The sequence below is a fragment of the Lissotriton vulgaris genome, chromosome 1_1 (assembly GCF_964263255.1).
Source record: "Lissotriton vulgaris chromosome 1_1, aLisVul1.2, whole genome shotgun sequence".
In the NCBI taxonomy this organism is placed as follows: domain Eukaryota; kingdom Metazoa; phylum Chordata; class Amphibia; order Caudata; family Salamandridae; genus Lissotriton; species Lissotriton vulgaris.
The window spans coordinates 1779793505-1779809157 of record NC_141685.1 but is presented as its reverse complement, the minus strand read 5'-3'; the positions used below and the strand labels follow the sequence as shown (position 1 = coordinate 1779809157).

The following is a 15653-nucleotide window of genomic DNA, read 5'->3' as shown; positions in this document are numbered from 1 at the left end:
CTATCTCTGCTACGTATAAAGCTGGGGGCAAGAAGTTAACGACCACTGAGCATCTTTAAGAACTTGATATGGAAAGCTCTAAAGGGTGTAACCCTCATAGATGCCACAGGAGATCATGGGGAAAAGAGATGGAACCCAATCAAAGCTGCAATTTGAACACACCAAAAAGGCAACTGAAGGGGGCCAAGATGATCATCAATCTACGCAGAGTTCTTCGGTGCCCGCTGGCGCTGAGGCCCCTGGTGATGTGCACTCAATGTTCTTGGCGATCCAGATTGCCCTAGCTAATATCGATGGAAAAATAGACAACCTCGCATATAGGGTGGATAGGATGTCTGAACGGCTGCACAGGCATACGGAACGCATAGACATGGGCGAACGAAAGATTTCTGAAGATGCGCATCAACACATGGACCAGCTAGATGGGCTAGATATACAAAACCCTGACACCACTAATGGCGAGGGCTGAAGACTCTGAACAACCTTCGCTTCATGGGCATTGCGGAGACGACAAACACATGCCCGATGGAAAAGTCTATTGAAGGACTGCTAACGATTCTAATGGGCAGGGAAACTTTCTCCGAAGTCTTCATCGTTGAAAAATCACTGGCCTCACCGCCTCCACCGGGCGCCAGACCTAGGCCGAATATTGCCAGGCTATTGAACTATCGAAATCGGGATGTGGTGCTTCGCAAATCCAGAGAGCTGGGAAGTCTGAAGCATGAAGGCATGGACATTTCCATATACCCTGACTTTACACAGCAAGTCCAGAAAGCCCAAAAGACATTTCTGCCCGTAATAAAGAAGCTTTGTGACCAGAGCATCCCATATGCAATGATCTACCCAGCGCGATTGAGGATAACGGATGGTGGCAAGTCTACCGTGTATAATGAACCTAAGGATGTGCTCAAATTTCTGCAGCAGAGCGGTTCCCAGACCCCTCGGCGGAGATCGCCAAGAGGTGGCCCGGATGAACAGCAGGACACCTCCGATGTTGAATAATGGACCTGTTCCAACTGCACTTCTTGGGTACCGTTTAAAGTTGCAGGCTACAAGATCAGGCTTCTGAGAACATTCGCAAAGATAAGTGCAAAATCTGTGGAGGGGTTTAACCAACTTATCCATGACTGTGAGATATATGCTTTTTGCAGATTATATATGGGACAGGAATCAGTTGCGAAAGAGATGAAAATTGACAGGACTTAGGCCCTTTTGGTAAATGCAGGTCTTTAGGTGCATCAATATCTATGTTTTTCAAAGTGACCACCCGTGCGATTCCTATCGCCGGGAAATTCGTCTGGCAGCTCCCGCCACCATGTGTGCACCACACCAAGTTCAAATTTCTAAAGCGGGTCGAAGGTGGGATGCGGGGAGTTATTTTAGTTATTGGGGATTGTCTTCACTGCTGTTCAGAGGTTAGCGAAGTGGGAGGGAGGTTGGGGGGGGGTGTTAATTTGAAAACCCTGGTCAGCATTACAGCAGTAGATGCCATATTAGACAGCAGAGTTTCATACACATGCGACTGGCAAGTCCCATTTTCCTTACAATTTCATCAACAAAGCGACACTGAGTACAGATAACAGAGGCAGCCACACACGATCTATGACATCCATGACATGGAATGTAAGAGGCCTACATAATCCACAGAAAATACGTAAGGTCCTCGCATACTTCGACCACCATAAAGTAGATGTTGCATGTCTCCAGGAAACACATCTCGCGGATTTCACTGAGTGCCAGATTGGTACAAGGTGGGCATCCTATTGTATGGCATCACCATATTCAACTTACGCCAGAGGAGTTATGCTGCTCATTAGACGTGGCACCCTCTTCACTCTCATTCAGTCAATTAAAGACGAACAAGGGCGGTATGTGATAGTACATGGCAATTTTGGTGGCACCGCTTTAACTATTGTCCCCACTTATGGTCCCAATACTGATGACCCGTCCTTTTTTGTGCAGATATTGGCTAAATTACGCACCCTTCCCACAGCAGCTATTCTCCAGGGTGGGGATTTTAATACTTGCATAGATCCAGCTCTGGATAGGTGGACCGGAAATGAAAGATATGGGAAAGAAGTGGCTAGGGCGCCAAGGGACGGTATGGAAGAGTGTGCCCTGCTGGATATGTGGAGACTGAGACACCCAGGTCGGAAAGAGGGCACATGCACATCATCTGCTCATAATACGTGGTCTAGAATAGACTACTGGCTAGCCACGCAGGATATTTGCACAAGGACCACCTCTGTAGAACACATGCCCAAAACACTGTCGGATCATGCACCTGTTCGACTGGACATCCCTACACACACTCCACAACAGTTTATATGGAGAGTACAGATGGACGCACTCAGGGACCAGGTGTTTCACTCCCAACTGCACCAGGCCATATTAGAGTACTTGTGAACACAATGTGAACACAATGCTTGGTCTGTGAGTGGGCGAAAGACACTATGGGAGGCCATTAAGGTGACTATTAGGGGCCATTGTATTGGTAAACATTCAGGTATCTTAAAAGACATTCAGCAGCAACTCGTGAGGGTGGAAAGAGAAATACGTCAACTGGAGGTATGAGGCCACACAGGATCCCGGGTTACTGGCAGATATTAGGCTGAAAGTAGACACCTATCATGACTTCGCAAATGATGAGATAAAATATATTTTGCATAAATACATTGCACACAAGTATGGAGAGGTGGGCAGACCAGGGCGGACGCTCTCACACAGATTGCTTCTCAGAGTTTTATGCCCGCCTCTACACTGCGCAATCGTCTGCCACACTGCCTAAGATGTGCCAGTATTTAGATGATATTACCTTGGCATGGCTATCGGATGCCCACAGCGAGTATTTTTGTCATCACATCACTGAAGATGAGATAAGGGAAGTGATAAACCCTTCCTAATAACAAGGCCCCAGGTAAGGGTGGACCGCCTGGGGAGTTCTATAAAGAATTTAGAGATGTACTGCTCCCACACTTGGCTAAGATGTATGAGTAAGCATACGAGGATGGTCTATTACCAGCCTTTCTACATGAGGCGTTCCTGATTACTCTTCCCAAGCCGGACAAAGATCCTGTTAAGTGCAAATCTTACCGTCCGTTATCTTTAATTAACATAGATGCGAAAATATTAGCAAAAATTAGCGCAACACGTATACAGCCTCTATTATGCAATCTAATTTTACCGTACCAAGCTGGATTTATACTGTTATACTGTTGCGATCCACCACGCAAAATATACGATCCATATTTGCAATGTTCCACCAAATAAATCCGGATCTGCCAGCTGCAGCAGCCTTGTTAGACGCTGCGAAGGCTTTTGATTCAGTGGAATGGCCCTTCATGTTCACGATATTGCGTAGGATGGGGTTCCCTGAACCGTTTTTACGCTGGATAGCACTACTATACACAGAGCCCTGCGCTCGTGTTAGAGTTAACGGCTGCACATCAGAACAGATTAGGATAAGCCGGGGAATGAGAAAGGGATGCCCACTTACACCACTTCCTTTTACAATAGCGTTAGAGCCCCAGGCGTGTAAAATACGACAAAAGCATGCAGAATCACACTACGGTTCCAGCTTTGTCTGGTTGCTATATCGCTATATGCTGACGACATGGTTATTTATGCACGGTATCCAGATCGTACTTTAAATCCATTAATAAGAGAATACATTAGGTTTGAACAATACTCAGGACTCAGTATAAACTGCGACAAGTCCGTGGTAATACCACTTACGCCAGCTTCGGCGCAGCCCAATCTGGAGTACCCATTGCAATGGCAGACTGAACCGGTAAAATATCTTGGCATATGGATACACCGTAACCCAGAGGCTGTAATCAGAGAGAATTACGGTAGGGCACTGGTGAGACTGGAGGATCAAACTACCACTATCATTGGTGGATAGGATTGCGATACAGAAGATGTTTGTAATGGCAAAATTTCAGTTTTTATTTATAAATATACCGATCTGGCTGACGCAAGCAGTCTTTGCACAATTGTGAACAGCCGTGTTGCGGTTGACATGGGCGGGGAAGCAAGTGAGAGTGGGTTCTGATCAGACCATACCATCAAGGGGGCTTTGGAGCACCAGACCTCCAATTATACTTCTACTGCACACAGGCACAGCATGCTCATTTCTGGCTACATCTACATAATCATGTACCGTACATAGCAGTAGAGCATGACAGTGTAAAGCCGACCCCCTGATTACCTTTCTATCTGACCCAAAGAGGAACTCCCAAAAAGAGGTAATACACCCGGTATACTGCACTTCGCAGGCATGGTACATGTTGGCAAAGAGGGCACAGAAACTTGCGATCTATGCTCCGGCACTGCCCATCTCCCACCCCCCACAAGTAACTGTAACACAAGAGAAAAACATGCTATCCTTACTTGGGGAAATGGGACAAAGCACCATGGGCACTATATTTCCACACGGTCAATTTACATCACAGGATGCTCCACCGCTTAGCATACACCGCACACCCTTAAAGGTGTTTGTATACCTTCAACTACTTATGGCAGTTATGGAACTATACTCCTCATTCCTGGACTAACTGAATTCTCTTCACGTGTTGCAAGTCTTATTAACAGCACCTAAGCGACAGCGCTTTGTAACACGGTTATATGCCGCGACTCAGGGAGAACAGCAACCCCCAAACAGGCCACTTCAAAGGTGGGAGGCAGTAGGAAGTTAAAACTGTCATAAAAGTACATAATATAAAACCTGGTCCTTTACGACAGATCAGATTAGTAAGCATGATAAGCAAGTCATCATTGTCATTCAGCCAATAAAAACATTACTTGGCATGATAATATCTAATACATGATGCTTTTCTTTACATAAATAGTCTTCATAATAAAAAGAGCAACATTAAAACACACAAAGAGATAATTTAATGCAATCAAATATTTCAGTTCATCTTTGAGTTGTAATATTTTGCACAACAAAAATAGGTTTCAGATAGAAGCGCCAAATTTTCTCATAGAATTTACAAAACAACATAAAGTGCAAAGTGCTTTGTTTACTCCGACCATCACATGGACTTGGGGTTATATCTGAGGGGCAATATCTAAAAGTAGGGAAGTCAACCTGATGGTGCACAGTGCCAACTCTAAGTCTGGGCCGGACAAAACAATGCTGGATTTTTGTAACACAAGATAAATAATTTTGACCACCCTGCACCAGGGGCATAGTCATATAGCATGCAGCCATCGGCTTTTTCATCTAATGGCCCATTCGGCACTGAGATCTGTAATAGTAAAAAAATATCTTAGTGAATGATAGCACCTGGAATGGATCTGACCACATTGACAGTTTGAAAAAGGTACTAAAAGTTGAATTTATGTAGGCTAACCAAGCAATCCACGAACTATTGTCCAGTGCTAAACCATCTAAAATAATTGTTAGGTATCCTCTTTGGACCATATGGAACACCATAATAGCAAGGATCTTACCAAAAGCTGGTCCTCCAAATACTGTAAGCCAACCTTCGGATGGCCAGTCAAAGACAGAGCAAACATTTCCCTCAACTTGTAGGGGATTACAAGAGGTATAGCCCCACAAGCTTGCTCCATAGGTGGTGGCAGACATCCCTCTGGCCTTGTATATATCATTAATTTCCTTAATAGGCCAACTACCCAGTTTGGTTGAAAACCTAAATATTCCATGAGATATCCCGCTCATTTTAGCTTTAGAATTCAGAACATGTAGTGCCCAAGAACCATTGCTTGTGAATAGGACACCTAAGTACTAAAAAGAGCGAATGGGGGTATCACTAATAAGAAACAATCTAAATGTTTTGGTCTTATTCCCACATACCATGGTATAGGTTTTAGATTTGTTAATCAACATTTTTTAGATGTCATGAACTCCCCAAAAGCATTCATGAGTTTCTGCAAGCCAACCAGGGTCCTGGACAAGAATACACCATTGTCGACGTATAATAGCACCGATATAAAACCAGGGCCGGACTGGGAAGCCAAACCAGTCCTGGCAATTTTGATAACCCAGCCCCTCTGCTGCTTTTGTTACTGGGGCCTGATCCACTAGAAATTATCTAGTCAAGTCCAGTACAACACCCCCAAGAGGAATGCACTCCCAAATGTAATGTTGGGTGAGGCATAAGGCAGGGCTGCGTCCTAGCTCCTTTATTGTTTTCACTTTTTAATAATAGAGTAGATAACACTTTCCAGGCCTTACAAGCAGATGTCCCTGAATTGCTGAGTGTTCTAAACAGGGCCAGACTGGGCCTATCGGGCATCGGTCGTTTCCCCAGGAGGCTGGAAGGGTGAGGGCTGATTTTGCAGTGGTGGGGACTGGTTTTGTTTCTGGGGGCTGGTTCTCAGCAGTGCTGATATATCAGCCCAGAGATATCCCCACCTGCCCTGGCATACCCGGAAACAGCGGCGTTCCACCAAGTCTAATTCCTTTGAAATGACTCTGACGGATCGCACAAGGAATTAATCACTGCTGGTGCGATTCGCCTCTGCTACCAGTTTCACACTTCCAGTCATTTCCCCCTGTTCTATATGTCTTTAGTTTGCCCTGAATAGAATGTTTACATTGAATCCTTAGACCCAAGGAAAAGAAGGCACTGAAGTTCTCTTTGGATAACGGAAGTCCTCTAAAAATAAAACTGGTGGTGGCGGTTATCAGGAATAGAAATCCAGTTACATTTTAGGTTTGGTAGGGGCTCCAACCAACTGGCAGTCAAAAGTGCACAGAAGCCCAGGCACTCGAGATCACCTCAGGATCCGAGTGAGAATAAAAACGGAACCAAGAGACCGGGCCCAGCCTGGCCACGGACAGGCGCAGAGAGGCCTGCCCGCACGGAGGAAGTGTCTTTGGAGCATCAGAGAGGGTTGCTCCTCTTCCCAAGGTGCAGAGAATGCTGAAGGACCGAGGCCCACCCTAGAGCTGCAGCAGCAGCAGCAAAAGAACCAGTGAAGACCTTAGACGGCCCAGTAAATGCGTCCCATGTTGTGGGAGTCTTCTGGTGCACTTGTAGCATCAGTAAGGGTTGCTGTTCCTCCTCCCTGGGTGCAGAGTATGCTGGGGGACCGAGTCCCACCCCAGGGCAGCAGCGCACCTGCAGCAAAAGAACCAGCCCTGACCTCTGATGTCCCAGTAAAAGGCAGATGATCAAATATTTGTTGGATTTGGCAAGGAAAAGTTTTCTAGAAACAGATCTTATCGAGGTTGATATACCTTTACGTGAAGCTGTGATATGGGCTGGGGATGGAGCCTCCTGAAGTTATTCTTGCTCAGTCCACCTAGGCCAAGGCATGCATTCTGCCTAGGTCTTACATGGGAGTCTCTCCATACCTTCTCTAGGTGCTTGCTATCAACTTTCAGGTTTGCATGGAGGGCTATTTTGCCCGCTCGGTTTCGCAGGGCTTCTTGTACAAAGTCCTCTTCTCAGACCCACTGCCTTTGAGAGGGTATTGCTTTTGTATCGAAAATATAATGACTGCAATCTCTTTTAATAGTCTCTGCAACCGGCCAAAACACATTACTCACCTCACTAGTCCCGTATAACAGATTGTCCTCTTTGACCATGGTCTTTCTACGCTTTCAAATCTAAAGATAGCCTAACCAGCAGGTACTAGCACCTTTGAATAATAAAACCAGGACATTATCAAGCACATGTCATGCAGAGAGCAACATTCCTAGTATACAGCACTTCCAGGTATTGCTGTAAAATGCTCTTTTGTCTCATGAATATAATTTTGTAAATTGGTAAGTGACTGTATTATAAAAAAACAGGAGGAATGGCTTAAACTATGAGAAATGTTGGGACATTGCAGTAAAACACAGCTGAAACTAATCATGACGAATGTCAATTGTAACAAGCATTTGCAATGCAATAGACCTCGCATTTGTGAGAGTTTAAACTATTAGCATTGTAAATGACAATGCCTTTTATTTATCTGTTTTGCTAATTAACGCACAAATAAAAGGCATTGTAATTTACAATGCCAATAGCTCAAACTCTTGTAAATGCGAGGCCGATTCAAAGAAGTGTCCGCCATTGTCCCGGGCTGCTTGAAAAGTGAAGGCATGCATGGCACGCTGAATGTTGCAGGAAAGCATGTCGTGCCTGGAGTAGGAGAAACTCATTAAAGAAAACATTGCTTACAGACTGAAAAAGACGTACCGTGTACCAACCATAGTAAAAGAGCCAGTCCTCATGGGAGGTTACAAATAAAGACAAGGAGGGACTAACAAACCAATTAACGAATCAGAAGCCAGCATTTACGAAGGTCAGTGACACAAGCCAATGACAAATATGTGTGGAGTGGGCGTGGCTTCAATCCCACACTCCAATACAGCATGCGCAGAGTAGCAAATGCGCTGCACAGGCTCAACCTAAAACTGCAGACTGGAATGCATGCTAGAGCAGTTACTGCTCGTTTGATTATGAATGGGGACAATCATGAAAGAAGAGGGAAAAGGGAGGTATGGCGGTATAGGAGTTCCAGTGTTCGTTCACTTTGGAGCTGTAGATGATAATTCTGCATAGAGGAGTAATCGTGGAAGTGAGGATTGTGCGAGATGGGGAGCAATTCACAGATAGGAGGTGAACTCGAAACTGACTGACATTTCTTACAGTTAGACAAAAGTATTTACTCAAGACAAATTCTGAATCTTCCACTGTACCAATGTCACTGTGAGGTGGGATGAAAGGGTTGGAGAGTACAGCCTAAATTCACAGCATTACTTTTGTGGTCTCCTTACTTTGCCAAGTAGGGCATCATGCCTTCGCGTCTCACCCTTTGACCTGCCCTTCACAAAGATGTCTTGCTTGTGCCGTCCTTTGACCAGGGTTGTGGAGCGGCAGCTGCCGGAGAGCTGCGCTGCCATCTGGGTGCCTCATGGGGTCACACAGTAGCATAAATCAGCCACTTTCCCAACTGAGCGGAAACATTCCGCGGCCTACTCAGTCACCAGCCTCCTGTGCGGACCTGGAACTACAGCTGGGGCAGAGGGTCCGGGGTGGACGAGAGGGGTGAGCAGAGGAAGAGAGAGAGACCACTGGAGACGGGCAGAGAGCAGCTGAGACAGGCAGACGGTGGTAGAGACAGAGGGGATAGCAGAGGCAGACATAGGTCACTGGAGACAGATAGCAGGAGAGATAGACAAGGGCGGCAGAGAGAGCGGGTCGAACAGCGGCAGAGAGGCCACTGGAGGCAGTCAGAAAGCAGCCGGGAAGGGCAAAGGGCATCCGAGAGAGAGGGGAAACCAGCAACAGAAAGAGACCACTGGAGACAGCCCGAGAGCAGCTGAGACAGGTAAAAGGACCTTAGCGAGAGAGGGGCGACCAGAGACAGGCAGAGGCCACTGGAGACAGTCAGAGAGCAGCCTAGACAGACAGAGGGCGGCAGAGAGAGAGGGGCGAGCAGCAACAGGGAGAGGTCACTGAAGACGGCCAGAGAGCAGCCAAGAGGTGGCAGAGAAAGAGAGAGAGGCAGTGAGACGTCACTGGAGACATCCAGAGAGCAGGCGAGCAGCAGAGAAAGGGAAACAGCATCAGGGACAGTGAGAGGGATGGAGGATTGCAAGGACAGAGGGCAGCAGAGAAAGAGCGGGAGATGCAGAGACAGAGGAGAGACGACAGGGAGGCGAACAGGGGGAGGTCAGCAGAGACAGAGGTAGACAGGAAAGACAGGTGAGAAGTTTGCAGGAAGAGAACAATTTCAACGTAACGGGATGCTTTAGGTCAGAGAATTATTTATGCATTTTTCCAATCTGTAGATTTAACAACATTCTATATACCGATATATTTAGAATATGGAAAGCAGAATAGATTCTGGTGTAGTCACTAACGTGGTCTGCATAATTAATCCGAAGCTGAAAGGAAATAGAAGACCGCACCAAAGAAGACGCTTTAATCGATGTGCGCGAGGAAACATATACATGTTGTGTTATGGGTTATGCTATATTTTGTATGATGCAATAACATTTCTAAAGTATACATTGTCATTGTAGTAGGACGTCGTAGCACAAGGCCGCAACACAAGCCCTTGCAGCCCTTCCGGCGCATGGGGGACCCTTCTGATGGGCCCCAACCTTTCAATAAGCATTTGCAATACAATTGCGGCACGCGTGCTTTAGCTGTAACATCTCAAGCTAAAGCGTGGGTGCCCTGATTGCTTCAAAAGTACAGAAGTAGAAAGAAAACATTGTATCTATTTCTTTACTTTTGACGCAATTGAGGCACCCGCACTTTAGCTTGAGATGTTTACAGCCAAAGCACGAGTGTCGCCTTTAAAACCAAAGTAAATAAAGAGAAAAAATATGGCGGGCGCATGTTTTTTCTTTTTGTTTACTTTAGTTACAATCGCTGCATTTGCGCTATAACTGTAAATATCTTAAGCTAAAGCGGGTGTTGCGAATTGTTCAAAAGTAAAGAAATGGAAAAAAACTGTTTTCTGTATTTCTTTATTTTTTGAAGCAATCGTGGAACCGCGCTTTAGCTTAAGATGTTTACAGTTAAAGCTTGAGTTTGGCGATTGAAACCAAAATAAATAAAGAGAAAAAAAGGCATGCACCCGTGTTTGCCAATGCAACTAACCATAAGAAGGGTGCGGCTTCCATTATTCCTGCCGGGGTGCTGTGATCGATTCATTTTAAAACTAGGCTGAAGCTGTTGCCTTACCCATGCTGCAAGATACCCTCTGAATACGATGGGATGTAGCACATGGAGGAGTGGGAGGGGCTGCAGTGACTCATGCCTTTTCACAAACAAGACTTCAACAAGCCCAATCCCCCCATAAAAGTAAGCCGAAAACAAACCAATTATCCTACAAAAAATTAGCACAACTGCTGTACACCTCGAAAAGTGGAAAAAGGCTGAATAAATACAATCAACAAAGCGGGAGGAACAGAGGGGAAGGCAGTACAGACACAATTCTGGCATTAAGAGGAGATGGGAGTGAGGAATGATATATTTACATGTAAGCAGATTTGCCTCCAAAGCTGAACACCGGCAAACAGTAACAGACCAGGAAACAAAGAAAAAAAAATAGTTCCCCCAAGAACACATAAAGAGCTATAGCGGAATGAGACAGTACTTTGCCCCTTCTGCATGGGAGGAACAGAAGGAACAAAGAAACATGCCTGACCACTAGCAAGCAAGGATTTCTAAAAGACACCTAAACAAGCAATTCAAAAGCAGAGGGATGGCTTTAAACCAACATGAGGAATTACAACAGATCTCGAATGCTCAACCAAAAAAGAGATAGTAGGTATCAATTACAGCCACCTCACCAAAAATGTAATATGCTACTTATCTTTTGTAACGCTTCTTCTGGTGAATTCTGTCACATTCCGCTCTGCCTGCTCACCTCCACGTTCTGAAATTGTAATTTGTAGGCTGCTTCTTATCCTAGCGCATGGTAATTATCTGTTAATAAACCGTTATCAATGTGAAGGGATGGTGACCGTAGAGCCTCTGTGTTGTCTGTTCCAGAGGTGAGACAGGCTCTCTAAGTAATCTGATAGCACCCGGTAGCTATTGCAGACATTTTTCAGATCCATTCAGGAACCAGTCAGGGTTGCAAAAGTGAGGAATCTTTTAGAGCATCCACCAGAAAGAGCGTTACTAAAACTAACTGCTTATTCCTTTAGTCTGTACTGACCTGGAAGTTTTCACACTGTGTAGCTCTATCCCGACCTATTTTAGGGCTGGGAACCCTTGTTTTTGAAGCTGTCTTGTCTTTTGCTAACATTTTTACCTTATCCATAAACATTATTTTTTTAACACTTTAAATGTTTTACAGGTCTTTTTGTCAATCCTACGACATGAAGCAACATTCTACCAAGGTTTTCCGCGACATTGTGAATGCACTGGGATCGTTTATCCAATCATTATTCCTTGTACCAAGCACAGGGAGCACTTTGACAACAGCAAACCAAACTGGTAAAATTACAGATCGATTTTTACTGTGTATTTGACTTGAAATGCCTCTGTGCTGGATGCATGTACTCCATGAACAACAGTAAACCATTCAGGGACAATAAACCACCTCCATGCACACTGTTTTCATGTTTACCTGTCTTTTTTTCCCACAATAAAGTCTTTACTTTCTTTCTAGCTTTGCAATTACATTGCACATTCCATGCTTTCAAGTTTGTTGTATCCTATTACATTTAGCCATTATCCAGCAATCACTATTTTATTTCATTGTAGACTTATCTAGGTTTGTGTTCCCACCATTAAAGCCCTTTTGATGACAATAGAAGTCAACGTAACATTGACATAGTAGTAATTATTCTGTAGAGGTCACAGAGAGCAGTAATTGGCACTGGAAGCCAAAGAAACCTTTTGATAGAGTTGAGAATTAGAGGTGAACCAAATAGCTGAAATTGGAAGGATTACATTTTGCTCTGATTAGGGGTTTTTGGTGCTAAACTTATTGCACACATGGGTGATGGCGACTGCAGGTGTGTCTTGTTCCAAACCTTTAAATGTACAGCTTTCTTGAAGAATACGGTGGGACTTGAAACCACAACAGAATGTAAGTTCAAACCGAAAGTAAAGCAGAAATAATATTAACTGTGCTAGGTTTTATCCCTCGGGGTATGGCAGTACATTTGCTCTTTGCAGTGATTTTTGGTTGTGTGACACACTGGGTCAGATTTGGAGGGAAGTAGCATACGGAGGCAGGATTAACCAATTGCATTTCTGTTTTTCCACTGCTATGTAACTGGGTGGATTTTTTACTGAAAGAGAGTACGTGTGGAAAAAGGTGAGGTCCTCTCTATTGATAGGGAACTCTGGTGTACTGTTTATTTGTTTGTTTTGTTAGTTAGATTAATAACATTGTTTCACTTTGTGCTCATTTTAGGACAGATCATGTCATTTGATAGAAATCTCCTCCCTCATCTCCACACCTAGAGCACTGCACTTGTGTCCCTTGATAATTCTTTTAGTAGTGTTGTATATTCTCTGTGAGTAGTTGAAGTGCATTAGTTTGAGGCATGAATTTCTGGAGACGTGTTGTCTTATCTGGTTCTTCTATTGGCATTCCTAGATCTGCAACCCATTCGTCTCTGCCTAAGTTGCCTAACGTTTATTTGGCTAGAACTTATTGTGCTTTGTATTATTGCGTTACAGCTTTGGTTGTGCCTGTTCTCGCCCTTATGAGCTTGAGCCCTTCATGCACATATGATTCTGAACTTCCTAATTTTCATACCTGGTTAATTATATTTTTTTGTATTGCCTCTTGTTGTAGAATGTGCCCTTTTGGTGGGTCGTATTTGTTTGTTAGCTCCTGGAATCCTCTGAAATGGCTTACCTCATATAACTCTTCTAGCTTTGTCAACCCTTGATTTTCCTGTGTAATCAGTCTGTCCCCATAGTAGTTCTAGTAGTATAGTAGCTCTTCCTGTGCCCTAATAGTAGTTTTTTAGCGTGTGATTGTAAGTCTGTGCCCCGACTGCCATTTTGTATACTACCTTGTTGTTGTTTAGTCTCCCCTCCCCGGATATCCACCCCGCCTCCCAGCTGCTCCGCCCTCGCCCCTCCCCCCCACTATCTGTATATGACTGATGTACTTCCGCGCAGCGTTCACGCGCAGCGGTCGCGCCCCATGCGTGCTCAAGGTGCGCCAAAGGTAAGCCCGTCTACACAGGTCCACGCCAGGACCGCGCCCTGCGCCAGACCCCCGCCATACCCAGCCCACTAGAGTCACATATGATGCCGCTACTCTCCTCGCCCTCAATCCCGGACGTACACCACTATGCTGCGAAGCTACTCCAGGACGCACCCACGGCCCATTCGCCTGCCTCCCCTGCAAGGTCAACTGCTTCAGAACACTCACCAAATCCACGTCCTCCAAACACAACTCCAACTCTAACCACCTAAATTGCATCCTGCTCAACACCCGCTCGGTCCACAGACACGCAACAGAACTCTGGGAACTAATCGACACTACATCACCTGACATCGCCTTCCTTACTGAAACATGGATGAACACATCATCAGCCCCCGACATCGCCATAGCCATACCGGACGCTTACAAGATTATCCGGAAAGACCGCACCTATCAAACAGGAGGAGGCATCGCCATCGTCCACAAAAACACCATCAAAATCACAACCAGCTCCGACGACAATCTTGCAACCGCCAAACATCTCCACTTCCAGATCCACACCGACCCCAGGACCACACTTAGAGGCACCCTCATCTACAGACCTCCAGGTACCCGCACTCAATTCAGCGATGACATCACAGACGTCGTCAGCCCACACGCCCTCGCCTCCGAGAACTACATTCTTCTAGGAGACCTCAACTTCCACCTTGAAAACAAACACGACAGCAACACCACCACCCTTCTGGACAACCTGGCCAATCTCGGACTCAAACAACTTGTTGACACCCCCACCCATGTAGCCGGACACACGCTCGACCCTATCTTCACCCCCAGCAAGCACATCTCCTTCGATCGCACCACAGTTCTCCACTGGACGGATCATAGCTGTGTTCACTTCAGCTACAAAACCACCCTGACCCACAACCGTCCACTACCTATTCCTCGGAGAAAATGGAACAAAATCACCACCGACCAACTCCTCACATCACTCAACCAAAACCCTCCCACCCTCTCAATGGACCCAGACCAAGCAGCCACCAACCTCAGGCAATGGATTACCCACAGTGCGGACGAATTAGCACCCCTGAAAAAACATCAGATGAAATCAGCCAGCAAAAAGGCTGCTTGGTTTAATGAAGAACTTTAAAAAATCCAAGAAGCTATGCCGCACCATGGAGAAGAACTGGAGAAAAAACCCAACCTCAGACAACATGACCTCCCTCAAGACAGTCACCCGCAAACACCACCAGCTGATCCGATCCGCCAAGAAATCAGCATTCAAGGATCGTCTCGACAACAACACTCATAACAGCAAGGAACTCTTCAATATCGTCAAAGAATTCACCAATCTCTCCACAGCATCTAACGACATCACTCCCTCCCAAGACCTCTGCGATGCGCTATCCTCCTTTTCCTACAACAAAGTCGCCAACATCCACAACAGATTCGAGAATTCCCCAGCGATCAACCCACCCCACCTCCTTCAGATCCTACTCCTCCAACTAACTACCTCAGCGCCTGGAAGCCAATCACCACTGAAGACACCATTCGCCTCATGAACTCAATCCACTCTGGCTCGCCTTCTGACCCCTGTCCCCACCACATCTTCAACAAAGCTGACTCCATCATCGCACCCCAACTCCGTAATGTCATCAACTGCTCTTTCAACTCTGCCACCTTTCCAGAAAGCTGGAAACACACCGAACTCAGCGCCCTTCTGAAGAAACCCACAGCAGACCCCTTAGAACTGAAAAACTACCGACCCATATCCCTCCTTCCTTTCCCGGCCAAAGTCATCGAGAAAGCCTTCAACAGCCAGCTCACCGCCTTCCTTGAATCCAACAACTCCCTTGATCCATCTCAATCCGGGTTTCGAGCCAAACACAGCACCAAAACTGCCCTCATTGCAGCGACCGACGACATCCGAGCACTACTGGACAACGGAGAAACAGCGGCCCTCATCCTACTCGACCTTTCCGCCGCTTTCGACACAGTCTGCCACAGCACCCTTATACAACGCCTCAGCAACATTGGCTTACAAGGAAAAGCCTTGG

The 15653-nt window shown here is 45.8% G+C and overlaps 1 protein-coding gene across 2 annotated transcripts in view; it reads left to right on the top strand.

Annotated features, from left to right (window-relative positions):
• The window catches only part of MON2 (MON2 regulator of endosome-to-Golgi trafficking), a 966303-nt gene that overhangs the window by 283478 nt on the left and 667172 nt on the right, over positions 1–15653 (top strand). For both annotated transcript variants that reach the window (XM_086919098.1, XM_086919097.1), the window contains exon 10: positions 11785–11924. In XM_086919098.1, the coding sequence (XP_086775224.1) occupies positions 11785–11924 (140 nt within the window). The remainder of the gene's footprint in view (positions 1–11784; positions 11925–15653) is intronic.